At 51.5% G+C, this 27304-nt stretch overlaps 3 protein-coding genes across 6 annotated transcripts in view; 2 read left to right on the top strand and 1 right to left on the bottom strand.

The window, feature by feature from the left end:
• PITPNM3 (PITPNM family member 3) overlaps positions 1-5115 on the top strand; it is an 88475-nt gene extending 83360 nt beyond the window's left edge. For all 3 annotated transcript variants that reach the window (XM_088801985.1, XM_074319379.2, XM_074319381.2), the window contains one exon: positions 882-5115. In XM_088801985.1, coding sequence (XP_088658111.1) covers positions 882-1184 — 303 coding nt within the window. In that variant the 3' untranslated portion in view covers positions 1185-5115. The remainder of the gene's footprint in view (positions 1-881) is intronic.
• Positions 5116-5289: 174 nt separating this feature from the next.
• On the bottom strand, positions 5290-10380 carry PIMREG (PICALM interacting mitotic regulator). 2 transcript variants are annotated; one of them, XM_074319383.2, is made up of 6 exons: positions 10315-10380; positions 9444-9772; positions 7505-7804; positions 6935-7026; positions 6262-6311; positions 5290-5938 (listed from the first exon to the last, which is right to left on the bottom strand). In XM_074319383.2, exons 2-5 carry the CDS (start codon positions 9735-9737, stop codon positions 6278-6280), a joined length of 720 nt encoding a protein of 239 aa, XP_074175484.2. In that variant the 5' UTR covers positions 9738-9772; positions 10315-10380; the 3' UTR covers positions 5290-5938; positions 6262-6277. The 2 variants fall into 2 exon arrangements, with proteins under 2 accessions (XP_074175484.2, XP_074175483.2); XM_074319382.2 differs by having other exon boundaries at positions 5290-6311.
• Positions 10381-15544: 5164 nt separating this feature from the next.
• On the top strand, positions 15545-26542 carry AIPL1 (AIP like 1 HSP90 co-chaperone). Its single transcript, XM_019743789.3, has 6 exons — positions 15545-16290; positions 16902-17081; positions 22212-22400; positions 23339-23515; positions 23632-23773; positions 24544-26542. Exons 1-6 carry the CDS (start codon positions 16006-16008, stop codon positions 24744-24746), a joined length of 1176 nt encoding a protein of 391 aa, XP_019599348.3. The 5' UTR covers positions 15545-16005; the 3' UTR covers positions 24747-26542.
• The last annotated feature ends 762 nt before the right edge of the window (positions 26543-27304 follow it).

Below are 27304 nucleotides of genomic sequence, written 5' to 3'. Positions count from 1 at the left end.
TTCAGAGACCTCCCTCAGGCTGCAGGTGGAAGGCAGATGGAGGGAGGGAGGGAAGCCGAGGCAGGGGCATGGTAGGGAGGGGAGAAGGCAGGGGGTCTCAGAGACATTTCTAGGCACAATGGATTGGATTTGGTAATGAGCAGATGAGATTTGCGGCATGAAGGAAGGGGAAAGCCAAGGATGGTGCCCATTTCTAGCTCAGTAACTGGGTGCCATTATTGGAATGAGAAGCAGATGTTAGGAGCAAATTGAAGGGAAGGTGATCTCCTTTTGGGGGCATGTTGAGTGTGAGGTGTCTGATGCTGACTGGCAGGTGGAGGGTGCGAAGATGGAGGGACCTCAGTGTGGGGACAGTAGAGCAATGCTGATCTCAAACTCTGCATGTACACACGGACCACGTGGGAATCTGGTTTAAATGCAGATTCTGATTCCGTGGGCCTCTGGTGGGGCCTGAGATTCTGCCTAACAAGGGTCCAGGGACCACACTTTGAGTAGCAAACTGAGGACACAGTGGGGGGATTGGCAAGAACAGTAGCTGTGGGGGTCAGAAAATGACGATGTTGGGAGGTGGATGACGGGAGAGACATATTTGGGGATTTTAGTGTAAGTGACGAAGATGGGAGTTTCGCCCCCATCAAGAATCTACAGTACGCTCTCGTGACCCACACGTACAGATAGAAACGCTCATTTGTCCAAAGCAGGTTGGGAGCCTTGAATGGTAATGAGCTTCTCTGTGGAACCTCCAGAGCTTCCCGTTTTCCGGAATTCTATGGAGAAGCCGGGAGACCTCATGGTGGGGTGTTGGTGGGGGTAGGATGATATTGGGGTGGGGGCAGGACTAGGGGCCTGCCCTGCGGGCCTAACTCCTGCGCCCTCCGCAGTTCCTGAGTGAAGGCTACGCCGCACACCTGGCCGCCCTGGAAGCCAGCCACCGCTCGCGCCCCAAGAAGAACAATTCGCGCATGGTCCTGCGCAAGGGCAGCTTCGGCCTGCACGCACAGCCTGACTTCCTGCGGAAGCGCAACCACCTGCGTAGGACCATGTCGGTGCAGCAGCCGGACCCACCCGCCAACCCCAAACCCGAGAGGGCGCAGAGCCAGCCTGAGTCCGACAAAGACCATGAGCGGTCGCTGCCTGCGCTCAGCTGGGCGCGTGGGCCCCCCAAGTTTGAGTCGGTGCCCTGAGGGCTGGCCTATGCGCAGAGCAGGGAGGCCCTGCCAGGCTGCCTGCGGGGACCGGAGCGCTGCCTTCTCCCCGACACAGGCCTTTTCCTGCTTTTTTCCTCCTGTGTCCGTCCAGCAGTGTCCGACCACTAGGGGGAGGGACTCTGCCCGGCCTTGGGGACTCCCTAGGCTGCAAGGGGGTGCGATCCGGGGTCTCGGTGCCGCTGCTGCCGCCTCCCCCGTGCCTGCGACTTCAAGCCCAAGTCAGGGTTGATGTCTGTTTAATCCTGGGGGCAGGCATGCCGGAGCTGGAGTAGTTGACAGAGTCGACCACCTTTCTGAGTTCCTGAGGCTTCCGCAGCAATGCTAGGCGGGCCCCAAAGGGAGAAGCCCCCAGACCAGAGGTAGACAGTCGCTGGCAGGTACAGCTCCTTGGCTGTCTGGTGGAGGGGCACGTGGCATTTGTGCCTGCCCTCCCTGTGACATCCTGGGTTACCTTCTTGAGCCTGGGTTACCTTCTTGAGCCTGGCTCTCTTATGGCAAAGTGGCCACTTTTGGGGAGTGAGAGGATGTCCCCTGGGCTCCTCCTATGTTCAGGTGTCTGTCCATAGCCCTTGGGGGCAGGGTCTGGTGCTGACGGCCTGTCCTCCTGCAGCTGTTCACACCCCCCTTGTCCTCTGTATCATCACCATTCTCCCGTGGCAGTTGAGGACAGTTGTTCCTCTTCCCAGAGTCCTGCCTAGTGCCCTCCCAGGTGAGGCGTTGGCCTTGGGCTCTGGCTTAACTGGGCTGGCTGTGAGCCCTTGAGCCAGTTGTTTGCCCTCTCTGGGCCCTGCCTTCCTTATGTAATTGAGGGATCTCAATTGCACCAGCTTGAGATTGGTGCGAGTTTTTGACTCCTCGGCTGTCCCGTATTTCTGCCCCCTGTGGCTTTTCAGGCCTAAGACTCCCTCCGAGTGCTCAGTGATCTCTACCGTCCCTATAGTCTGAGAGGGGGGCTCTTGTGGGTCAAGAGGAAGCAGCTGGTGCCCCACCACTCCAAAGGAAGCCCCGGGGGGTGCAGGGTGGGGCGTAGGGGTCCCTGCTCCATGGAGAGATTTGCTTTGCACTGATGCCCAAACCCAGTGTCCCAGGGACAGAGACATTTTCCCAGAGGGCACTGATCTGACTGCTCCTCCCCAGCTCTGCCTGGGCTGATTTCTTCCTTTTGGCTCCTGAAAGGCGTAGAGATGAGATCCCAGAGCTCTGGGGGTTCATGTAGTTTTGGCTCAAACTGTTGTATTCTCTTCCCTTCCCCCTACCACTTAGCTTGGTTTGGTGCCCATGACTTCCTCCTGGGTCATGCGCTGAGGTTGGCAGGGTGTGGCTTTCCTGGGGCCCCTCAAAGCCTGCACAGGCCTCTGTGCTGCTGGGCCCCTGGCCTGAGCATTGGTCTCCTGCACTTTCCCCCTGCTCTCTGGCTCAGGCTCACACCCGCCATGGGGGGCTGCCAGGGCTTGCTTCTGAGCCCCCGTGGGCTGCCCCTGAGGCCGATCCAGCTCTTTCAGCCAGGGCTCTGTGTCAGGGGCCAGGCTGTCCCCGAGCCCAGACAAATGTATGCACAGCAGGCACCTGTGTCAGCTCAGTGTCGCTTCTGCTCATTGTCTACCTCTTGCACTTCCCATGTGGCCAGTGTCCTCCCGACCGCAGCTGCTGGTAGGGGCGGGTGGCACCACCCGCATATGGGGCACCCTGTGGGGGCTGGAGGGCTCCAGGCTCCCAGCCCCCACCTTTGCTCCCTCTACTAGAAACGTGTCTTCTCCAGTCTGCCAGCTCCGGCCGCATCCACTCCACCTGTCTCCCAGCTCTGTGCTCCACTTTCAGCCCTGCATATGCATTTAAGCTGCACTGAGCTGCTGGCAAGTCTGCCGGGGAGGGGTGACCACCCTCTGCTTCCTCTCTGGGCCTGCCTCCTGGCAGCTCACATCCCTCCTCTCACATGTCATCTTTCACGGCTCTCCGTGAGGTACCGGCTCATGTGGCATAACCGCCTCAACCCTAATCCCTTCCCAAAATATCCCCTGAGTTAAACTTGGGCAGACTTAGTCTGATTCTGACACTCTACCATCTCCTTTTTGGAGAAGCCACTGATGTATTACTTTCGAATGATAAAATAATTATCGTGGGATACTTGTCCCCAAGTTCGATTCCCTCTGCCCTGTCTGAGAACCCCAGGCTTGGAGCTGGGCAGGACCCGGGGGGATTTGGAGTCCACTTGAGCAGGGTTCTGTGGTTCTGGGGGACGGAACTGGGATGCCAGCCCCAGCAGGAGTGCCACCACCCCTTCCTTTCCAGAGCTCCGGATTGGGGCTCTGACGATTCCCTCTGAGATGCTGAAGGTGTACAGTGCGATGTTGTGAGCACGTGCTCTAGGAGCTTTAGTCGGTGTGTGACTGGCTGTATGTGTGGTTCTGTGTAGTGACCAGCCTCAGACAATGACGGTTTCAGTAATGCTTTCCCAGCAACTCTGTAACCAATATGCACTTTCTCTAGTAGTGGTTTGTTCAGTTTTGTCTGTCCAGTTACATGGGAGAAAAACAAAGAACCAAGTCGTGTTGTTCCATGGAGGGGGGTCGCTGCCTCTCCCCGAGTAGTTCTGTGACACATGTCCGGCTGTTTTCTAGAGAATCCTTCCAGCTTCCGGTGTGCTTGCTCCTCGGGAGCTGGAAACAGATCTTCCCGCCTGACCAAAGCTCCCTGTTTCTCATGTGGCATGTTTGTTCTTTCCAGTCTGGTGGCTGTCCTGACAGAGGGACTGCCTGCCGCCTTCCTCTACTTTTGCCCTGTTGGGGGTTCAGGGTGCACTTGTAGCTGGGGCCTGCTCTTCTGGCGGCATGGTTTTTTCTGTTGTTGTTGTTTTTTTTTTTCTCAAGTGCTCGACTCCTCCCTTAGACTCCGCAAAATATTTTTTAAAAAAAGGAAACGTTTCATGCATTTGGATGAATGGGCCTCCTGCCTGGATGCAGGGCCAGAGAAAACACACATGTTTGAACCCCAGTATTTCAGAGATTACTGGGGGGCGGGCTCTCTGAAAGAGGAGAGGCTGGGTCTCATGGCTTTTAAACAAACACCTTTTACCACTCTGAAGCCTCTACCCACATCCAGAAGTGTCCTGCAGACAAAATAAGTCACCAGTTTTTAAATGAAAGCTGGACCGGAGACAGAGTCCGGAGGTGGCATGGTTTTGCATGGACACTCTCCCACCTAGCCCAGGAGCAGCCCTGCCCGGGAGGGGTGCCCTGACTGCAAAGAGGCCTCGCAGCTGACCCCGCCTTAAACTTTCCTGCGGAATCCTGGGGGTTTGGGTGCCAAGTGCTCTGAAACCTATTCTTTGACTCTGCCAAAAGCAAAGTCACCTCCCTCCTTCTGCTCCCTCTGGGCTTGGGGAAACTTTCTGAAAAATCATAGTTCGGGTTAAGTCTAAGCACTTAGGCCTGGTCTGGGTCCTGTTCTCCTTGCTGAGGAACCAACAGAGTGGTCGGGAGAAATATCAGTGGGACACCACTCTTGTTGGGACAAGAAGAGGCAAGTGACACCAAAGAGGGGCAGGCCAAGAGGGCAGCTCACTCATGGGGACCCCCACCCCCGGATCCTGCTGTCCTTTTCTATTTGTTTACTTGGTGGTGGCAGCCTGTCTGATCTCGTCCGTGGTCTGACTGTTCCTAAGTGTGTTACTCTCAGTATTATCTGTGGTGGATGGTTCTGTGGTGAAAAAGGTTTATTATATTCCTCATGGCTGCCTTGTACAAAATCCGTTAGAAAAGAACATTTAAAATACCAGATTTCTAACAAGACAAAAACAGCATTACGGAGTTAAAAGATTTTTACAACTGGTCTTGATTTTGATGTGAGCTGGTTTTTAACTCTCAAACGTTGTCACTTAAATAAAAACCTTATTTGCCTTTACAATGTGCTTTGCTCTGAAAGAAGCTGAGACAACTTTCCCGTTGCTCCTGTTCTCCCTGAGCTGGGGGGCAGACTGACTCAGAGTGGGGGTGCATGCGGGGAACAAAACCTGGCTCCGAACCACAGACCTATGGCTCAGAGGGTCTGGGAGACGGCGGTGATAGAGAAGAGATGTCAGATACAGAGAGGGAGTCTTTATTATGAAAAGCAACGTTATCTAGGTAAGTTACACACTGGTTTCTTTCTAATAAAATGACAAAGCAGATTTCTTAAATAATTTACGAAGGGCAGAATTGCTCCTGAGCAGTGCTCCCCACCCCTGCCCACCCACAGTGCCCTGTGCTGAGAACATAAATAGGGACTTGTGGACCCAGGGTCTCAGAGCCTGGAAATCCCTCCCATCGCTTTTTCCAGAGCAAGGACGGGAGCTGGTTCCCAAGAGCCTCAGCACTTGGTGACACAGTGGGTGACTTCCTGCAGACCCCCCGGGTCAGTGCCCTCAGGTATGTTCTGCAGCCTGCGTGTCACGTTGCAAACAAAGCAGCAACAAGGCTCAAGTGTGGGGAGTGTTTCAAAGCCCACAAGGGGAGGATGCACAATGCTCCCACTCCTGCAGGTCGTCCTGAGTCACCCTCGGGCTGTGGCAGGCAGTCACTGGCAGGTGCAGATGTGGCTGGAGCAGGAGAGCAGAGGCCCAGAGCAGCCCCTACCCGGGTCCTTGTTGGCAGCGGACCAGGGGCACTGCCGACTCCTAGGGGCTTCTTCCAGGAACTCATGGGGCGGCCCCGATCCTGGGCGTGGGGACGTGGGGGTCAGGGATGGCTTGTTTCCTGTAAGACAGAGCTCCCTTCGTGCATATCACTGTGCTCAAGCAGGGGAGGCATGGAAACGGTAGCCTCCCCGCACAAGGAGCTGGAAGGTGGCTGTAGCTATGAGGGGTCCCAGTATGCTCCGTTTGTGATGGGGTCAGTGAGGTCAGCATCTCTGGCTCTGAGCCCGTAGGAAGGCTGCACACTTACTACTTTGCAGGGCCCATCCGTTCTGCAGGTTTTTCCAGGAAAGATTAACATGTCTCCAAATATGCGTATGTGCTCATGCAGGAGGGGGAGGAGTGGGAGGACACTGAGAAAGATGCTCGCGAGGAAGGCATTACCTGAAGGGCACTATCCTCAGTCACGAAGGAGGGAAATGGTCATGTCGCTGCTAGAGATGGGAAAGGAGAGACAGATGCCATTGGGGGCTGCAGGCTCTGAGGGTCCCTCCCAGCTGGGACTAGACAAGACCAGACCTGGCTACATTGTAAGGTGGCCCACTCAGCATATAGTCAGAACTGGCAGGGGCCCACCTAAGAGCCCATCACAGCCAGGAACAAAAGGCCCCAAGTTAGGGCAGCTCCAGACCCAGGCCCTGCTCTCAAGATGGGGTTCTGAGCAGAGATCAGAAACTACACAGCAGCCATGCAACTTTTCCCAGTTCCATGGGCAGGCAGGGCATAGAGGAGCCATGGGGAGTGTTGGAGGGAGGGCAGTTCTTTCAGGAATCAGGTACCCAGCCTGGTGAGGTTCCAGGTGATGGACAAACATGGGGGCCCAAGGCCCAGGGGGCCATGGAAATCCAGGGTACATCTTAATCACCACCCCAATCTAGGTCCTTCATTCCCTCATGTTACAGAAGAGGAGGCCGAGGCTCAGAGAAGAGGGGGCGCTGGCCATGGTCACATAGTGGGCCAGAGCCAGACCCAGACCCAGCGTCCTGCCTAAAAGATGGTATGACTCCAGGGGGACCCTCCCGGCCATTGCACTTTGAAGCATGGAATGCCAACTCACCTCTCTTCAGCCATAATAGCCTCATCCAGCTCTTGGGACAGCATCTGGAGGTGCTGGACTCCTGCCCCCACAGGCTCCAGGTCACTGTCAGACTCACTGAAGGGAAGGAAAAGCCGCAGGCACCAGTGACTAGTTGGAAACCTGTGGCTGGAGCCCCTCCCAACCCAGCACTGCAGCCTGGGGCCAGTAGGGGCTGGTCATCACCCGAGACCCTCACTCCAGGAAGTGACATCAGAGTGACTTGGAGCAGCTGGCAGAGAACAGATGGATCAAGGCTCATGAGGCCAAAGTGAAGGGCAGCTGATCTTGCAAAACAAAGCCCTGCTCTTCCCACTTGAGTCTCAGCCTCCAGATGGCTTCAAATCTGGCTTTTGGGCTCACCTCTTCCTTTACAGATAGGGAAACTAAGGCTGCAAAGGACTTTCCCAGATCCCCAACTAGTGGGGGACAGAGCTGGGGCAGCATACAGACGTGATGAAGCTTAGGGTGCCCCTGGTTCTAGGGAGCCCCAGGAGGGGCTCAGACGCCCTTGGGGCCCATTAGTATTTTGGAGGCAAAGCTCTCTTCCACTTGCCTGGGGGAGCAGAGGGGCTCTGTAGAGGAGTAGGGGCTCCGGAAGGCGGCCTCCCTCCTCGACCGCCGAAGTGGGTGGGCCCGTGAGCCCATCTGAGTGGAGTGGCGATGACGCTCCCTCTCCCAGGGGCCCAGGGTTGAACGGGCAGGGGCAGTTCCAGACAGGCGGGTGCTCCTCTGGTTCAGATTGCGAGCTGGCACGCTACTGCCCTTCTGTGCCTCTTTCTTCCTCCTTCTGGCTTTCACCTGGGTCTCCACCAGCCACTTGGTGCCACTTTGGCAGGACTCCTGGATTCGCTGAGATAAGTACATGGAAAAGTGAGCACAGACAAGCCAAGGGTGAGCCACCCCAATCTCCAAGCCATACCTCTGACCCCTCCACCTATCAGCTGTCCTACACACACAGGCAGTTAGTCTCAAGGGTGAGGGATGTAGGTGATACCCTATGACGTGGGTCCACTGCAGGGACCCAGCTCAGAGCTCCCAGATGTGAGTGCAGGGGGCAGCAGCAGAACCACTGGCTTGTAGAACCTCTATTTGCCTAAGTCCAAACCCTTTCAGATCACAGATTGACCCAGGGACTCAAGGGCAAAGCCTGCCCCCCAGGACACAGTGAGATAACCTATTTCCCTGCCTCTGGTCTCACTCACTCGAATCTACCCTCCGCTGGTGCACAGAGATCCTTCTCAACGGCAGTTCTGATCAATACCCTTCTAGTAATCCTCGTTACCCACAGGTCAAGACCTAACTCTTGTGTCTTTCACACCAGCCGGGGGATGAACGTGAAGGCTCTTCCTCAGCTAGACTGTCTTTGCCTTGGCAAACCAGAGTCCAGAGCTTAGAGCCAGCTGGAGTTACATTTGGTGAGATATGTGACCTTGGGCAGGCTACCGTGTTTCATGTCTGATGCCTGGGAATAAAACAGTCATAGGGCTCTTCCAGACAAGGATTAACATTTGGTTCAGAGACCTCTCTGTAAAGCGTTCAGAAACAGCTTTCCCCGTCTCACATCTTCAGAGTCCCAATCAGACACCAAGGAGAACCTCTTCCCACCCTCAGTTCTCTCCTCGGAGGTCTATTCACTCTCCTGGCCTCTGTCCTTTCTAGGGGAACCTCCGCACATCTCCAACTCCAGGTTAGAAGACACATCCATCTGGAAGGCCCGCAGGCATCTCACGCCCAACATATGTGACATCTTCCTGCCCACACATCTCATCTGTCCCCAAACCCTCTCAAATCTACTGTTCAAGTAACTCTCAAAGTTGTTCACTCCTCTGCAAGGCCAGACCCCCAGGCCCCCCTCATGGGAGAATGTTACTAATCCCTTTTCCTTCAAGTAGCTAAAGAACAAGTTCTAATATGCCAATTGGACCTGATTCCCACTGTTGTAAATTCTTCCCATTGGCTCTTGGAACCATCTAAACACCTTCAGCACACTGGACCCTTCTTTCACTGCCTCACCTTGCTCTGTCCTCATGCCACACCCAGACTAAGCTCTTTCCATCTCTCTTCAGCATTCTGCTCCCCCTCAGCTCCGGGTCTGGACTCATACTACTTCACCTGCCTTATACACTCCCCATTCTTCCCCTTTCCTGTGTGAATTCCATGGATTCACCTCTTCTGGAAAGCCTTCACCAACTAAACTTGTTTCTGGTTTCCCCCCACCATTAGCCACTTGCTTGCAATTTCCCATCACAATACAGCTCTACCATCTTATGTTGTAAGGATGTTTCTTCTATGACACTGTTTTCCTTCACTCACTTAACTATCTGTTGAGCACCTACTATGTGCCAGGAACTACTTGGGGTGCTGGGAACACAGCAATGAACAAATCAAAGTCATTGTCTTCATGGAGTCAATATTCTTGGGGGCTCCTTGGGGCAGCAGTTGTCTGGCACCAAGGAAGCCCGCCATACCTGGACATGGTCAGCATTACCTGGGACATGGCACCAAAGGCATTTTTAGCTGAGTGAGCTGCAGCCTGGAGACCCTGCTGCCCTGGCTCTGGGGTTTTCAGGCGTTTCCAGGAGGGGCCTGGCCCCAGGTTGAGGCTGACTGCTCTCAGGGGCAGCCTCCGTTGGAACTCTCTGCAGAGGGAGCCCAGGGCCCTGCTGGAGGTCTCCAGATGGCCAATAGCAGGCTGCAGCACCTCGCTCTCCTCCAGCTGCTCCTGGTCCTGGAGAGATCTCCTGCGCATGGAGACCTGCACACTTGGCCATCGAGAGGCCATCTGCCTGGCCAAGAGTCTGTTCTGCTCACCAGCCCCTGGGGAGGTCAAAAGGCAGGTCAGCAAGGCATCCTGCATCCCATTCCCAGGCTCCGCAGAGACCCTGGGTATGAGGGAAGAGATGGGATAGAGGCTCATGTCCTGGGGTGGAGGCACTTGGCAACTGTGGCTGCGGAGAGGAGGGTGTTTCCTGAAAGGGAGGTCAGCGAGGCCCAGAAGAGGGCAGAGGCTGAACAAGGCCAGTCAGCATTTCCTGGCTGCAAGTGTCTAAAACAGCTGTCTTTTCATCTCAGCCTCCTCTCCGCTGTCGCCTGAAGCAGGGAGGCAGGGTCAGGAGCCGCCCTTGTCGAGCCTCAGCACTGGGCCCCGGGCACAGGACGACCTGTGGCTCTTTGACAAACTAGCCGTGAGCCAACGCGCTCCTGCCCAGACCCCCACCGGCTGACAAGACCCCCCGATTTCCACCTTGCAATACCCAGACACCCCACCAGCGTGCCCGTCCTAACTAGACCTCCACGCTTCCCCCCGGGCCCAGGTCCCTTCAGAACAGAAGCCCCACAACGCCCCGGCCCGCACTCACCCAGCAGCCCCCAAGTAGAACAGAAGCCGAGCACAGATGCTCCTAGCCCATCCCAGCTGATTTGAAACTCCGCGCGGATCCGCCCCCGGCCCAGTTCTCACATCTGATTGGTTAGTTCCCCGCGTCGCTGTCGCACCGGGGATCTTATTGGCCTTCTGCTCTAGAGGCTGTGAATTCTGCTCTCGGATTGGCCCGGCCGTCCCCATTCATCCCTCAGGACCCCCGCGGGGCTAGGCGCCCAGCGAAGCTGCCCCTTTGTATCTGCAGGTCCAGCCCGCGCCACAGCGGGAATCCGCCACTGCCCGCCAGCCAGGCCCCCCTGCTCCACCTCCGGGACGCTCAGCCCCAGGCCGCCGGGGCCCCTCTTCGAGCTACAAAGGATTCGGGCTGGTCTGATTGGGCGGGGCGAAGGCGGCCTTTCAGGCTCAGAGGGATCCCTCCCATACTGCCAGGAGGTCTCAGTGGTTTTGTCACAAAGAACTCAGGGCCTGGGTTCCCGTGGATGTTTTGTTTCAAACTTCCCACTTGGCCCTCTACCGTCTGTGTTTACCCTCGCTCTGCCCCGGAGAAGTACATCTCCTGCTCTCCTCCAATTAAGCCCCCCCCCCCCCCCACTGACCCTCCCCTCTCTTCAGCTGAATGTCTCCCTCCCTTTAGCATCTAAACAATCTAAAAAATATGCCATACAGAAAGCTCCCCCCATTTCCCCCATCTTTAGCAGCACTGGCCAGTCCGGACCCTCGGTTTCCTTGCTGCCGTCCTCATCTGATCTCCCCTCCATTACTAGCCCCACCACTCCCCACCTCTCTGGTCATTCTTTTGCTGATGGGCTCCTTGAAGCTCTGTCCTTAGCCTCTTCTTCGTCTCTGGCTGATCTCACCCACTTCTGTGGCCTCAGCTACTGCTCCCCTGCCCTCCCCTCCCTGGGATGGTGAGACGGAAGAGCATGTATGGAGTACTTACTATGCACCAGCTACCTGTGTTCTAAGCACTTTATATTATGAGCTCATTTGACCCTCATGGCAGCCTGCGACTAAATGAGGAGACTAAGGCATAGACAAACGGTTAGGTTGGGCCCCAATTTCCCTCAGTTAGTAAGTCTCAGGGCCAAGGATTCAAACTCTGCCAGTCTGGGGCCAGACTCCAAGTGCCAAACCACCGCACAACACTGCTTCTCCTCCTTCTGCACCTCTCCCATACAGGTGTATCCACTCACCTCCTGGATACCCAACTGCTCCTGGGCACTGCAGGCACTTTTAACCAACAGGCCTCAGAGGGCATCACCTTGGTCTCGCCCAGCCCTTCTCCTTCCCCACGTCCCCTCTCTCATGTTATTCTAAATACCTAATGGTGTTTAATATTATGTTAGTGCAAAAGTAATTGTGGTTTAAAAGGTTAAAAACAATTGCAAAAACCACAATTACTTTTGCACCAACATAATAGATTAAGCATTATGCTAAAAATGGGCCACAAAGCATTCCTTACCCTCATGGAGCTCAAATCTAGCATGTGGGAAGAGATGGACACGAATGCGTCAAATAATCAATAATTAATTAATCAATCAAAGAAAATTATGACACAAAAATTATTATCTAGGTCTGAGGCCTAGAGAATGAGTTAACCAAACAAAGAATGTGTGTGTCTGAGTGTGTATGTTTGTGTTTGAGTGTGAGTGTGTGTGTGTGCGTGTGTGTGTGTGTGTGGTGCCATGTGTGTGGGGTTCTTGCACAGGGAATATCAAGGGGACTAGTCCCCAGGTAAGTCACCCAGTACACACACATATATATAACTGAAACAAACGTTTCCTGAAACAGTACTTGACTATGTGTGATGTCCTTTGAGATTTTATTATTTTATTATTTTTTTAGTGCTGGTGACAGCTCATTACATTTATTTTACAATGGCTCACTGCTCTAGTTTGCCTGCTCACTCACCTTGTTCCCTAATAGAGTTGTTTCCCAAGTGTCAGACGTGTTTGTTCCCAAGCCTGTTTATGCTGGTATTTGTTATTGTAATTAATTCATGTCCTTTACCAGTGAAATATGTGGAGGGAAAGCAAGAGTATTTTTAGAAAAATGAAATTGAAAGTGTGGGAAAGACTCAGTGAAGGTGAAACACTTAGAAAGTCTTTCAAGTTGGGTTGTCTTGTCACAGTTGTCTGTCAGTACCTGTCAGAATGCCTGGTATGCCGTGGGCATCGATACAGCAGCTTATATCTGTCCAGCCCTTACCACATGTGTGCTAAGTGCATTTCTTTACTCTGCCTTAATCCTCACAGCAACTCTATGAAGTAGAGTATTTTTATTCCCATTACAAATGACAAAACAGATTCAGATGGGTGAAGTGTCCTGCCTAGGCTGGAACAGAGTCAGAGCTGGAACTTGAACCCTGGGTGTCTGACTGTAATATCTGAATTCTTAACCTTTAATTAAATGGCCTCATCAAGCATCGGGGGACAAATGAGTAAATGTAGGAAGAGGCTCTCCCTGCTTGGGGCATTCCTACCCCTTCTCTTAGAACTGTAACTGGCAGACCAGGTGAAGGAAGAACAGTCTCCATGGCAACGAGAGAAGGAAGAAACATTTTTTTCTGAATGAGAAGGCTCTCCCTCTGCCTTTCAGGGAGGGGTGTAGTGAGGGGGTGGGAAGGAGGGTGTGCTGAAGCTAGCAGACTACTAGTTGAGGGGTTGGTGGGGGGCGTGCAGGGGCTCCAGCTCCTTGTAAGGAGGAAAGCCAGTCCGTTGTTCCAAGCTGAGGCTTTCTGGGGTCCAGCTCCAGCCCTGCCCTGCCCTGGGGGAACCCTGTCCAACAGCAAAGCTTCCACCAGTTTCCTTGGCCTCATGAAACTGTCAATCTGAGGGAAGCAGCAGACATTAAACTGCAAAAATGCCACAAATGCCAAGTGCTCGGGGGCAACCATGGTGTGTAAGGGGATGGGGAACTCCACTGGAGCTGGAGGTCAGGGCAGGCTGCCCTTAGCATATGGTATTTTAGCTGAGGAGTTAGTGGGACAAAGTGAGGGGACGAGGTTGTCTGATAGAGGGCTCTGCAAAGGCCAATGCTGGGAGGCCAGAACATGCCAGGTTCCAGGACCAGAGAAGGAGACATAGAGGGCAGGGTCTGCGATGGCAAGAACCAGGAGCTGCAGGGTTCCTTGGCAGGAAAGGAGCTTAGAATTTATCCTGAGGGCAGTGGGAAGCCTTGGCTGAATTCGAAGAGGGGAGTGGAGTTATTAGAGTTACATTTTAATGAAGTCGGTTAGGAGGTTATTTTGGGGGCCAAGTGGTGGCTGGGGTCCATCTGGAAGCTGTGGCTGGAGCACTTTGTTGTTCTCAGCAGTGAAATCGAAACCACTGGCATCAGCTTCAACATCCCATTCCCCGCATGCCCCCCACCTCCCACCCTGGCAACCACAGGCCCAGTGGATCAGCTCTACGTCCTCTTGATAATTGCAATCCCTGTGCGTCCTTTGACCCTTTTATAAAGGGAAGCAATTTAAACAATAGGAGAGATTTAAGGGTGAGACATGATTATTTCTTTTTCTTCCATTGTGAATTATATCACAGAGAAAAATGCCTAAATCAGGAAGCTTAGTATAATGAATACTTATAAAGCAAACATCCATGTGAAGACACCATCACGCAGTGAAGAAACAACATTACCAGGACCCCAGAAGAAGCAACCCCCACCCCGCTGAGTGTCCTCCCTCCCTTCCTGGATTTTATGGTAATCACTTTTATTTTCTTTATAGTTTTACCATCGAAGCATCCATCTTTCCTCCTATGTACCATGTTTCCCCCAAAATAAGACCTACGCTGAAAATAAGGCCCAATTAAGATCATCAGCCAGACGATCGCATTTAGTACGTTACGACCATGTTCCAGAAGAAGATGACGTGACTGTATTTGAATAAATATAGATTGTTGTACATGAAAAAATAAGACATCCTCTGAAAATACGCCCTAATGGAGCAAAAATTAATATAAGGCCCTATGGGGACAGAGCCAGGAGTGCAGTTTCCAGGCTCTCACCCTCATGTGGAAAGGTGCTCACTCGGGTAGTAAATGGCCATCAACTGTGATTGGATAGCCATCAGCTGTGGCTATTTGGCCATCAGCTATAACCAGTGAGCCATTGGCCACTAATATAGCTGCTGTGGCTACGCTAGCAGTAAATGGCGGCTAGCAAGAGGATGGTGGCTGAGCTAGCAAGAGTGGATTGCAGTTAGCATGGCGGATTGCCATGTGAAGCTAGCAAGTGAAATTGGTTGGCAGAGAAGTGGGCAGTGGATTGCAGATAGTGTGGCTCCTGCTTCCTGTGTCTCCAACCCAGCCGCCAGCGAGACTATAGTGGTATGACTCCCCTATCTGTGGCTCTGTGGGTGTTCCTTTTTGGCCTCACCCTATCCTGTGTTCTTATGTGGGGAGAGGGACCAGAGACCCCGCATGACACCCTGCGTGACAGACCCGGTCTTATTTTTGGGGAAACACTTTATGCAGACTGCTCTGTGTTGTTGTGTGGCCCGAGAAAGGATGGAACAGAAGAAAAAGAAGACCTCTGTCCTCTCCAGCCTGATGTCCTGCCCCCAGAGAGGAATGGAGCTGGGCCTGGGGGGGGGGGGGAACCTGATCACTTAGGGTGGGGTCCTGCAGGGACCCCATTCTTGGTTCCTAGGCCCAGACCAGTTGGCCCCAGCTGGGCCTCCTGTATGCTGATGGCTCCTCACGGAAGACCTTCAGGGGTGCTGGGTTTTGGGGTCGGGTTCAGTGCTCCCAGGATACCTCTCAAGTTCCAGTAGAGGGAGGCAGGAGAGGTCGATTTTCCTGTCTCAGTTGAGAAAATAGAGTTAGGGAGAGGAGACACCCAAGGCCACAATATCAGGAAATAAGAGGTGGCATCAGCCCTTTGGACGCAGCACTAGCTGGCTCCTCGTCCAGTGTTCTCATCTCTCCTTGTGGTAAGGTCCTGTGTCCCTTCTCTCTGTAACACGTCAGTCTCTGGTCAAGAAGAAAAAAGTTTTGTGGCTGGCTTTCGGAATCTCCTCACCCCCAAGACTCAGAGGAGCCAAGGCATAAAAACTTGAACTGGCCACAAGGTGGCACCAAACACCAAATCTTCACATGATTTTTCACTTGAAACCAGAAAGGGGATCTCAATGCCCGGTGTAAGTTCTGCCTGGGTCCCGTGGCACAGGGCTGAGACGCTCCAAAGGGGAGGAGAGAGCCCCGCTGCCTCCAGCCAGACCTTGTAGGGAAGGGGAAGCAGGAGTGGGGCTGGGAGAGGGCTCCTCAACTTTCCCCAAGCCTGTCCCTTCTCTTACTCTGTTTTAGTGTTCTCCCAAGCCAGAAATCTGCCACTCCTGCCACATGTCACATCCTCTTGTGGGTAGACCAAGCTTGGGGGAGAAAGGGAGAGGAAACAGGAAAGAAGGAAGGCAGGAACTGCAGAGGCTGCAGGGCCCTGGCCTGGCATCTAAAGGGACGAAGCACCAGGGGCCAGGCAGGGCAGAGGGGCTTCCTTCCTTTTCCCCTTTGGTGGCCTGAGGCCTCTCTCCTGCTCACTCTTCCCTCTCCCTTGTCTTCTTTCAGAAAGCTCCAGCTGATTTCCTTTTCTTTCTGAGGTGGGACAAAACTAAAACTGGTGTAATAATGTCAGGTAGGGGCCTCCCATCCCTGAGAGGAGCAGTGGATGGATGGGGCAGAAGGCTGGGCTGTGGGTAGTGGCCCTGAGAGCAGCCTACACCAGCTTTGGGCCCAACCCCTCCTTACTCCTCTTGTTTGCACCCCTCCCGGCCCGGCAAATCCCCAGATCTCAGCCTGAGCGCCTTCTCCCCAGCAAGATTATCTCAGCCTGGGCTGGGCGTCGTCCTCCACCCCGAGCCATGGAAGCTGCTCTGCTCCTGAACGTGGAAGGGATCAAGAAAACCATTCTGCATGGGGGCACGGGGGAGCTCCCAAACTTCCTCACCGGATCCCAAGTGAGTGAGTGAGGCCTGGCCCCCAAGACCAGATAGGGGCCCTCCACGGAAGCCTCTGCATTCCCACTGAGCCCCAATGGAACTGCTAACAGGCTTCAGTGTTTCCAAAAAATAGTAAGATGGGTCCTCCCTGGAATTATCGGCATCTGGGAAGCTCCGAATTGGTGCCCATTCATTGGGCATGTTTAATACTTTGTAAATTAAACTTCAGCACGGGGTGGGGGGAAGGCTTTGGGAATTTTTCTGGAGTCCCAAATGTTAAGCGAGAAGGAAGGGCCCTCAGGGGTCATGGTGTTTGTCCACAAATCTCTGGTGGACTTCCCTGGATGATGGAGCGGCTGGGTCTGTGGCCTCAGATTTAGGGCTTATTTAAGGAAGGTCATCCTAACCTGCAAAGTGGTCAAGAATGGGATGGGGTCTTTTAGGAGGGGGTGTGTTCCTTGTCCATGGGGGAGTGCAGGCAGCGTAGGTATGCTCTGGGGGTCTGAGGCATCTGAGGGGTTGGGTGAGCTGATCCCTGAGGACAGCCCTGAGAGTTGGTGATAGTGGGGTGGCTTCTGCTGGGCCTTGGGAGGTATGTCTAGACCAGGGTCCACTCTCTTGGTGACCAGGTGACCTTTCATTTCCGCACCATGAAATGCGATGAGGAGCGGACGGTGATAGATGACAGCAAGCAGGTGGGCCAGCCCATGCGCATTGTCGTTGGGAATATGTTCAAGCTGGAGGTCTGGGAAATCCTGCTGACGTCCATGCGGATCAGAGAAGTGGCTGAGTTCTGGTGTGACACCATCGTAAGTAGGCCATGCTGGCCCATTCCCTGGATTTGCCTTATACAGCCCTCCCCACCCCCGTGCATTTTGCAGGGCTGCTGTGTTTCAGGAAAGTGGGGTTAAGACAAACCTCTGCAAGCCCCATCTTGCACTCTCCCTCCCTGCCACAATATAGATGGAGATGGATGCACCCGAAAGAACAAGCCCTAAAGTGACAATCAGTGTCACGGCTGGCTGGTGAGAGGTGGGAGCAGGGCCATGCCCCGTAGGAGCAGCCTGCCCACTTCACAATCCTCACTTTTGTACAGGATTATTAGATCCTGGAGACTTTCAGCCATTGGTCACTTTTCTGTCCTCCTCCCCACTTCTGCCCACATTGCAAAATTGTTTTCACATTTATGGCACTCTTACAAATCACCCATACACATTAGCCTGCTTGTTCTGTGGCCCAGATAGAAATGGCAAAACTCACTGGCCTTTACACAAACATTTCTTACGGAAACTCTCAAACATATATAAAAGTTGACAAAAATATTCTGGACTTCCAAGCTCTCATCATCCAGTGCCAGCCACCGTCACCCCACGGCCAGTCTTGTTTCATTCCCCCCATAATCCACTTCTCTTCTTTATCCCACATGGTTTAAGTACATTCCAGACACCAGAGCATTTCATCTGTAAATACTAAAATGTATGTCTCTAAAAAGAAAGCAGTTAAAAAAAATAACCTCAACATCATTATTACATCTTTTACAAACCCCAATAATTCCTTCATAACAACTAATATCCAGGCACTGTTCAAATTTCTCCCACTGTGGCCTCATTTACTCTTTAGGACTGGCCTATTCAAATAAGCATCCCCGCAAAGTCAATGCATAGATCTTTGTTGATACATCTCTCAAGCTTCTTTTGATCTGTGGGTTCTCCTCCCTCTTTTTACCCTTGACATGGATTTGTCGGAGGAACTGGGTCACTCGTCCTGTAGAAGTCCCCACATTCTGATTTTGCTAATTGCTTCGCCACGGGGTTATCTAACATGTTCCTCTACCCCCTGCATTTTCTAGAGATTGTGCTGTGTTTCCCCCTGGGAGGCACTCCATGTCTGCTTACCTCTCATTGATTGATGGGTTCAGATGTTGACAGCCTGATCCAGTCATTACAAAGCTCCCCCTTGACTGTCACCTAATGCATTCAGCAGCCATTGGTGGCAGATGCCCAGACTCATTATTTTGCCAGGGGCCACTGACCTTCCAGGAGAGCAATTTGGGGGAGATGGACAGATAGGGAGCTGAGTTTGAACTTTGCTCTGTCGTTTATTAGCTGTGTGACCCTGGGAAAGTCATTTTTCCCTACTGGAAATCTATTTGCTCATTTATAAATAAACAAATCCCTAAGTGAAGGAGCTGTTGTGGGGATTACATGATACGATGAATACAAGGGCAAATCATGGCACGAGGCAATTGAAAAGTAGGAGCTAGTATGTGGAAGTAGAAGAGTATTAGAGACCGACTCTCTTGTTTTACTGATGAGGAAATTTAAGACTCAGAGAAGGAAAATAACTTGCTCTTGGTGGAATAAGTTAAGGGACAGAATCAGGGTGGGTCCTCTGGTCCCCTCACTCCTTATCCCGTGTTTCTCCTCACAATGGCGGAGTCAGGCTGCAATATCGTCTTCGACCACTAGGGGACCCCGTTCAATGCGTTATTCATTTCTTCATCCGCTTAGCAAAATACTCAGTATTACTTAGTTGCACATCTTTCCTTTGTACCATCAATGCCTGTGTTGTTCTTCATCCCGATGTTTTGAATTTTTGAAAAAGATGTTTTATTTTTAACAAGTCAGGTCTTCAGAAAATTGGCTTCTTTGTGGTTTCAGTTTAAAGTGATATCTACTGACTTTCTTACAATGAAGAGTTCCTGCACTTTTTAGACCCATATGTACCTGTAATTTAGGCCATAGGTTAGAGGCTTGGTCACCACAAGGGCTCCCTCTCCATTTGTGTATTTGCTGATAGAGGTAAGCTGAGTGTATAGAAGGCTGTCAATAGATTCTTGATTGGTTGATGTGTTGTTTTCGAAAACACAAGCTGTGGTTATTTCCGTAATGTGGGCATGGCCCTTTGATTCCTGTGTTGTCTGTGTTCCTTGGGCCACATCAGTAGTCACACAAGTGCACTGCCCATCTCACAGGCTGGTAACTTTTATACCACAGTGACTTGGTTTTTCCAGTAGGGCCTCTCCACCTCCCCACATCTACTGGCCCACAGCTGCTATGATGGCACACACACACACACGCACACACGCATGCACACACACACGCACACCCCTTCTTGAGTCATTTACCTACTTACACATCCATGTTTTATCCATCCTTCTATCCATCCACACACCCAGGTATCAATTCATCCATCCTTTCTTTCAACCAATAGTATTCATACTTCAGACTTCCCTCACTAAGCATCTATCTAGCTATCTATTAGGTTGGTGCAAAAATAATTGCGGGTTTTGCAATTATTTTTAACCTTTTAAACCACAATTACTTTTGCACCAACCTTATATCTAGAAAATATTCACTGGGCACCAGATTTGGCCTTTGCTGGGTGTCAGGAATAAAACAAGCGATGTCCTTGGCCCTCAAAGAACTTGCATTCTGGAGGAGGAGCAGACACCTAAGTAAATACAGTGCAGGCAGCTAGTGTGACGACATCATTAAGTGACGGCAGAGTACTTTAAGGCCACAGAAGAGGGGCGACTGCGTGAGGGCCTTAGGGGGACTTCTTCAAGAAGATGACATTGAGCTGGGTCTTGAAGGATGCACAGGATTTCACCAGCTCTAGAAGTGTGACGGGAGGCAGCTCCAGGCCAGGAAGTGTGAAACAGCTTGGCATGTTTCATTTAGTTGGCCCCTCTCTTCTACGGGACCTCTCTTGACTTCAGAATCTGAGTTTTGGAAAGACTCCGCAATCAGTGGGGCAATCGTGTCATTTGACACAGGACTTAGGAGGCCTGGTTTTCCCCCAGCAGTTGCTGCTTGTCACTCCCTGCAGAACCCTCTTCCTGGGCAGTCCTCACTGGATCACCTTGACGTTTAGGTCTCTGCAGGGGCAGGGGGCTTCCTCCCTCCCACCCCTCCCCTAAACCACCCAGGCAGGGTCAGTCAGGAGGCTCAGGGAGCTTCTGCCCTGAAATGTATTCCTCCTTGTTCCACCCTCCCCCTCCCCCTCCTGGGGAGGATCCTGGTTTCTATGTGGGCATCTTGCTGGTACCCAATCTTGTGAGGCCAGGGGTTGCAAATTCAAATTCCACAAGGTGTTAGGAGCCCTGATTGACTGGAGATTGTCTGCCCTATCCAAAGGGGGCCCAGCTTACCCTCAGCTCCCATGGATGGTTGTCATGTGAAAGGGGCAGACCCAATGCGGCTGGATCGTTTGACTTTTTGAGACAAGCCAAAAATCTTCCTTAGTATGTGAACTCTCTCAGTGTTTAAATGTTGGCAACTAATTAACAGAAAGTCCCACAACGTGAAGGATGAGACAAACCCATCTGCAGCACGCCAGTTTGCAAACTTCAGAATAAATATAGCCCCTTAGAACCAGGCTCTGGCCTTGAAGCCCCAGAGGGGGGCAGTGTTCCCGGGTGCCCCCTGCCCCAGTCACAGTCCAGTGGGCTGAGTGAGTCCTAAAGGCCAGAGTCTAGCTCCAAAGAGACCCTCTTGTGACTCCGGCTGCCCCTCTGGCCTGCAGTTGGGCAAGCAGGGCCTCAAGAGTAGGCACAGAACTGAGACCTTTACTCTGTTCCTCCCTGCGAGGTGCTGCCATGTGGGGGTGGGATTCTGGAGTTCTGTTCCTTCTCTCACCTTTATCTTCCTTCCTGAAATTTTGTCCCACTCCTGGCAACATCCCATAGCCCACCATGCTTACCAGGCCCTGGCAGCGCTAGGGCAGCTGTGTAAAGCAGGACAAAGCCTTGGAGGTCATGGCCAAAGAGCCACCTGACCTTCGGTTCCACGGCTCACACTCGACTGGTGGGGGGCAGAGGCCTGTGAGCTGGGGGCTGCCACGCCAGGGCCAGGAGTGCCTCTTTCCTGTAGCAAGCTAATCCTGGGGGCCTCTCCCTCCCGTAGTTCAGCCTTAATCCCAACAGATTTAACTGCCATCTGGTTACCTCTCAGAGAAGCCTAGGGCATTCGGGGCTGATCCTGGCTGGTGGGAGAGGGTGACCTTCATCCCCATTGGAAGACAAGCGGAACCATTTCCGCCGCTTCACTTCTCAACAGTGTGTCTTTACTGGAGTTGCTGTGCACGAGCCTGAGAGGGGCCAGGTCAGGACCCAGCCCAAGAAGAGGGGTTCTCAAAGACCGTCTTATGAGGTTTCCCAGCTTACAGATGGGGCAGCTGAGGCCCAGCATGGCAGAGGCCTGGCCTGAGGCCAAGAGCCTGATTTCCCCAGCCCTCTTCCACCTCGAGGTGGCAAATCCCAGCTCCCCGAGGCTGAGGCTATGGTGAGCTGGACCTATATTGTACCATCTCATTTAATCCCTGTCACAGCCCTACTACTAGACAGGTGCACCCGAGGGGACCGGAGCACAGAGAGGGGTGGTGATCTGGGCTCACTGCTAACCAGCAGCACTGTCAGGATGCCCACTCAGCTCTCTCAGACCCCAGAGCCCTGCTGCTCCCAGTGCACTCCACACTTCCCTGCCTGCGAGTCACAGGCTTTATGGACTCGGGGTATCCTTGGGACAGAAACTCATTAGAGTTGACTACAAGGGTCAGCAAGAGGCAGCATGGCATTGTGGCTACAGCGTGGCCTCTGGAGCTGGGTTTGAATCCAGGCTCTGTCATTTCCTAGCTGTGTGACCTTAAGCAAGTTACTCAACCTCTCTGGGGTCTAGCTTCCTCATCTGTGAAAGTGCCTCCCTTGTTGGGTCATCTTAAGAATGGAAGGAGCTAACAGATGTAGAGCACTTTGCCCACCGCAAAATTACCTTCAGCTATTAGTGGGGGTACGTTGGGGGCAATAGGTGGTTATAGCCATGGGGTAGGTGTAGTGGGGCAGCAGGATTCCTGCTGGGGAGCGGTTCAGATCAGGGACTCGGAAGTCCAGTGAGCTCAGAGCAGACAACCCCAATGCCATCTGCCTGTCTTTCGCACAGCACACGGGAGTGTACCCCATCCTGTCCCGGAGTCTGCGTCAGATGGCAGAGGGCAAGGACCCCACCGAGTGGCATGTGCATACATGCGGGCTGGCCAACATGTTCGCCTACCACACACTGGGCTATGAGGACCTGGACGAGCTGCAGAAGGAGCCGCAGCCTCTGATCTTTGTGATTGAGCTGCTGCAGGTGGGACCCTGGGGGTGGGAGGTGGGGGGGAGAGGGCTGTCCCAGCATCAGAGAGAGACCAGGGCCAGTGGGCATCATGGGAGCCCAACACCACAAGTCATTAGCTATCACCCATTTTCCCTTTAAAGAACAAGAAAGGGTTCATAAACCAAAGGAGAATTGGAATTTGAACCCCTCCCCCAAAAAGATAACTTTTGCCTTTTCCAAGGGAAAAGCCCATTTGGGACCAATTTTTTAAAAATGTCATTCGTTTTCATTTTGGAGGCATTTTACTCCTATTGGTTCTCTACTTCCATTTCTGTTTTCAAAAGTTTAGAATTATATCCTCATTTCTAGTCCTGGTGGTTTGTGGGTTCAGACCTGGTTCTCTAATAGAAGAGGCAATGTGGAACTGTCCACATTCACTGACCCAGAGTGAGTGATAGCCCGTGTTTATGGGGTGGTGAGGGACTCAGCTATGGCTGAGCTGAGGCTCAGCCCGAGGCCTATGTGGGTGAAAACAAACAAATACGAAACTGTCACCTAAGGGCCTGTTTGAACAGTTGTACACCGAACCAGGGCATCACCTTTAAGATGCTCATTATAGACTTTGTATATTTGTACTTTTATAATGACAATTCTCCAGCAGATGGCAATTAAGTGTCTTGTTCTAATGACACAAATATTATGGCAATTTTCTGAATATTGGAAGTAAAGAGTGTTGACAAAGTGGTGTCTTTTCCTAATTTGCACAGAGGCGCTGATTTAAGGTGGGGCCCCTGGGACCTAGTTGCTTCCTTTCCCTGTTTATATGTGTTTGATCAGCAAGCATGATTGTGCCGGTGAACCCTCACTGTGGAAAATGCAGAGCTGACCTCAGTGAGATGTGCTGGGGTCTCTGCCTGCTGGGGTGCAGGCCCCTGGGGCCCCACCTCGCTACCCTGCATCTCTTGGGCCAGGTGGAGGCCCCGAGTGAGTACCAGAGAGAGACCTGGAACCTGAGCAACACGGAGAAGATGCAGGCAGTGCCCATTCTGCACGGAGAAGGAAACCGGCTCTTCAAGTTGGGCCGCTACGAGGAGGCCTCCACCAAGTACCAGGAAGCCATTGTCTGCCTGAGGAACCTGCAGACCAAGGTGGGAAGAGGTCCGCCGTTGGGGGAGCAGACTTGCCGGGGCCAGGGCCAGAGCCCTGGGGGGGAGGGGTGTCCGGCAGCAGCCCGAGCTCACGGCAGACCTTTCTCCACGGGTAGGAGAAGCCCTGGGAGGCGCAGTGGCTGAAGCTGGAGAAGATGATAAACACCCTCATCCTCAACTACTGCCAGTGCCTCCTGAGGAGGGGGGAGTATTACGAGGTGCTGGAGCACACGAGTGACATCCTTCGGCAGCACCCAGGTGGCTGGCCGGCGGGCGGGGCAGGGTCGGAGGGGGTGGGGTCCGGCCCAGCGCTGCAGTCACCTGCACAGACCTCTATGGGCTCCTTTTCTGGTGCTGTCAAGGCTCCAAACCTTGCCTGGGCCCAGCAGGGTTTCCCTAGTCTGGAGCCATCTGACAGGTGATGGACAAGCAATGCTTCTTGCAGAGGTATTTTAATGTGCATTAGGACAAACATAGAAGTAGCTTGACAAGCCTGTGATTGTGTGAAGCAGTAAACAGGACTTTTTTTTAAAAGGGGGCCATCAGTACAGAGAACGCTACTAAGTAAATACTAGTATCTGTGCTATATGGGTGTGGCAGGATCACAGGACCGTTTGTGACAATGGTATTTGAACCACGTTAACAACAGCATCAGACACTTACTGTGCGCCAGGCACTAAATTCTGCGTATTTGTCCTGTCATGTAATCCGCATAATAACCACACAGGGTAGGTGCAAGGATAGGGCCTGAAGTGTTTGCCATTTGGGGAGCCTCTATAAGTAAAAGAATAGAAAGTTATGAATATGAAATTAGTTATGAGGCCTTGGAAGGGTCTGCACCAGGGTGAGGAGTAGCAACCGCTATTATTATCATCATCCCCATTTCATAGTCGTGGACTCGGGGCTCCGGAAGTACAGAGAAGTTAGGGATCGTGGTCAAGGTCACAGATTTCGTAAGCGGGGCAGGCCCCGTGGGTGGGATCTGCCTCTGGGACTGGGCAGCGGCTCCAGCTCGATCCTCCCCACAGGCATTGTGAAGGCCTACTACGTGCGGGCCAGGGCTCACGCAGAGGTGTGGAACGAGGCGGAGGCCAAGGCAGACCTGGAGAAGGTGCTGGAGCTGGAGCCCTCCATGAGGAAGGCGGTGCACAGGGAGCTGAGGCTGCTGGCGAGCCGCGTGGAGGAGAAGCGGGAGGAGGAGCGGCTGCGTTGCCGGAACATGCTGGGCTAAGGCGCGTGCGCTGGGCCTTTCCCGCTGCCTCTTTGGCTTCCCGGTCCCTCCTCCAACCAGGGCACCTACCACCTCACTGACCCCTCTGTGCCCATCAGACAAGTGGGCACCCGGCAGCCAGCAGATGGCCTGGCCATTTCTGGCTCAGTTGGCTAGGATTTTGGTGTCACTTCTTAAAACTTAAAATTAATCCTTTAAATCAAAATAGTGCATGCCCATGGTAAACAAACAAAAAAACCCAAAGGGCACAGAAGAGCTTATAAATAAAAGTGAGGTTTCCTGCTCTATATCTTCCCTTCCATTTTTAGCCCAGAGCCAGCAGTTAGACCCTGTTTTTTACTCTTTTAGTAGTTTATCTCCAAATAATATGTTTAAATCACAATTTCTCCCTGTGTCATTTTTAGCCCATGTCAACAAAAAATGAGAATTTAATGCTCTGATGCTTCATTCCTTCCTTCCCCTTCTTTCAGTTTTGGGTAGCTATATTTTTGGTTCTTTGCTTGGTTATTTTTTGTAACTTTATCCACTTCAGCCAGAACTCTATCAAATCCCATTGTCTCTCTTCTGTATAGTATGAGGGTGACAGCACTGGGACCCTCCCCCCAACCCCGACTTCCCTCCTACCTAGCGGTCTGATGTACCTTTACTTTTCCGTGATCCCGGCTCCAAAATTCCGTCTTCTGTGCTTGGTCCAAAGGGTGAGTCTAAAATTCGAAAATCAATACATGGCATTTACATGAAATGGCCCTGTGAATATATTTTCCCGAAGGGCCCCGCAGTGGGGCTGCGATTGCGTTTCTTTTTCTGTGCTTCCAAATTTATGATCCCAGGCCATAGATTGAGGATATCCTTCCATGGGAAGTAGCAGCAGATATTTTAAGGGGGAGTGTTTTATTTTTTTCGTTTCTTCCCTGCTTTTGCGGCACTAGGTAATTTGAGGTTCAAGCCCTCCCACCATGGAGGTTAATTTTTGGTTGATTCAGGCTTGTGTCTAGTGGGCACCTTGGTGGCCAGGTATATTGAGAGAGAACCAGGAGGAGGTTTTATTTATTTATTTTATGTGTGCAAATTTATTTATTTAAAGATTTTTAATTAAAATATAGCTAACATACAATATTATATTAGCTTCAGGTGTATATCAAAGTTGTTCAACAGTAACCACCTGAAACTGAGTTATTACCATTATTATCGATCATATTCCCTATGCTAAAGAAGTGATCACCGTGGTAAGTCCAGCAACCACTGGACACTGTACCACAATCACAATATTATTGACTATATTCCTTATGCTGTACATTACATCCCCAAGATTTATTTGTTTTATACCTGGAACTTTGAACCTCTTATTCCCCTTAATCTTCCCTCCCTTTTTAATTTTTCAATTAAAGTTGACATTCAATGTTATTTTATATTAGTTTCAGGTGCACAGCATAGTGATTAGACATTTATATAATTTACAAAGTGATCCCCCTGACTAGTACCCACCTGGCACTATACATAGTTATTACTGTGCTGTTGATTATATTCCCTATACTTTATTTTACATCCCTGTGGCTATTTTGTAATTACCAGTTTGTACTTCATAACCCTTCACCTTTTTTACCCTGCCCCCAACCCCCCTCCCATCTATCACCCCGATCGATCTAGTACCCATCTTACGCCATACGTAGTTATTACAATATTATTGACTATATTCCTTATGCGATACCCTACATCCCCGTGACTACTGTGTAACAACCAATTTGTACTTCTTAATCTCTTCCCCATTTTTACCACCCCCAAACCCCCTCCCATCTGGCAACCATTAAAATGTTCTCTATCTATGAGTTTGTTTCTGGTTCGTTTATTTGTTTATTTTGTTCTTTAGATTCCACTTATGAGTGAGATCATGTGACATTTGTCTTTCACTGTCTGATTTACTACACTCAGCACAATACCCTCTAGGTCCATCCAGGTTGTTGTAGATAGCAAGATTTCATTCTTTTTAATGGCTGAGTAATATTCCATTGTGTGTGTGTATATATATATGTATATACATACATACATATACATATATATGTATATATATACATATACATATATGTTTATATATACATATATGTGTATATATACATATATACATGTACACACATATACATACATATACATACATATATATATACATATATATATGTATATATATATATATATATATGTATATATATATATATATATATATATATATATATATATATAAAACCTCTTTTTATCAATTCTTCTATTCAGGGACACCCAGATTGCCTTCATATCTTAGCTATTGTAAACAATGCTGCAATGAACATATAGATGGGACTCGAAGTAGTATTTTGGATTTCTTCAGATAAATACCCAGAAATGGGATTACTAGGTCCTTCTTTGTCTCTTGTTATAGTCTTTGTTTTAAAGCCTATGTTGTCTGGTATAAGTATTGCTACTTCAGATTTTTGTTTGTTTTCATTTTCATGGAATATCTTTTTCCATCCCTTTACTTTCTGTCTGTGTCTTTCGATCTGAAGTGAGTCTCTTGTAGGCAGCATATA

The sequence above is a fragment of the Rhinolophus sinicus genome, chromosome 12 (genome assembly GCF_057876585.1).
Source record: "Rhinolophus sinicus isolate RSI-liver-muscle chromosome 12, RSI-T2T, whole genome shotgun sequence".
Taxonomy (NCBI): domain Eukaryota; kingdom Metazoa; phylum Chordata; class Mammalia; order Chiroptera; family Rhinolophidae; genus Rhinolophus; species Rhinolophus sinicus.
The sequence above is the reverse complement of the archived record's forward strand: the minus strand, read 5'-3'. Positions and strand labels throughout refer to the sequence as shown.

Coding starts and splice junctions, on each gene's coding strand:
- PIMREG (XM_074319382.2), bottom strand. CDS start 9,737: ATGGCCTCTCGATGGCCAAGTGTGCAGGTCTCCATGCGCAGGAGATCT. Junction 7,805..9,443: donor CCTTTGGTGCCATGTCCCAG/GTAATGCTGACC, acceptor TACTTATCTCAG/CGAATCCAGGAGTCCTGCCA. Junction 6,312..6,934: donor GCTATTATGGCTGAAGAGAG/GTGAGTTGGCAT, acceptor TCCCATCTCTAG/CAGCGACATGACCATTTCCC.
- AIPL1 (XM_019743789.3), top strand. CDS start 16,006: ATGGGGCAGAAGGCTGGGCTGTGGGTAGTGGCCCTGAGAGCAGCCTAC. Junction 16,291..16,901: donor ACTTCCTCACCGGATCCCAA/GTGAGTGAGTGA, acceptor CTTGGTGACCAG/GTGACCTTTCATTTCCGCAC. Junction 22,401..23,338: donor TTGTGATTGAGCTGCTGCAG/GTGGGACCCTGG, acceptor CTCTTGGGCCAG/GTGGAGGCCCCGAGTGAGTA.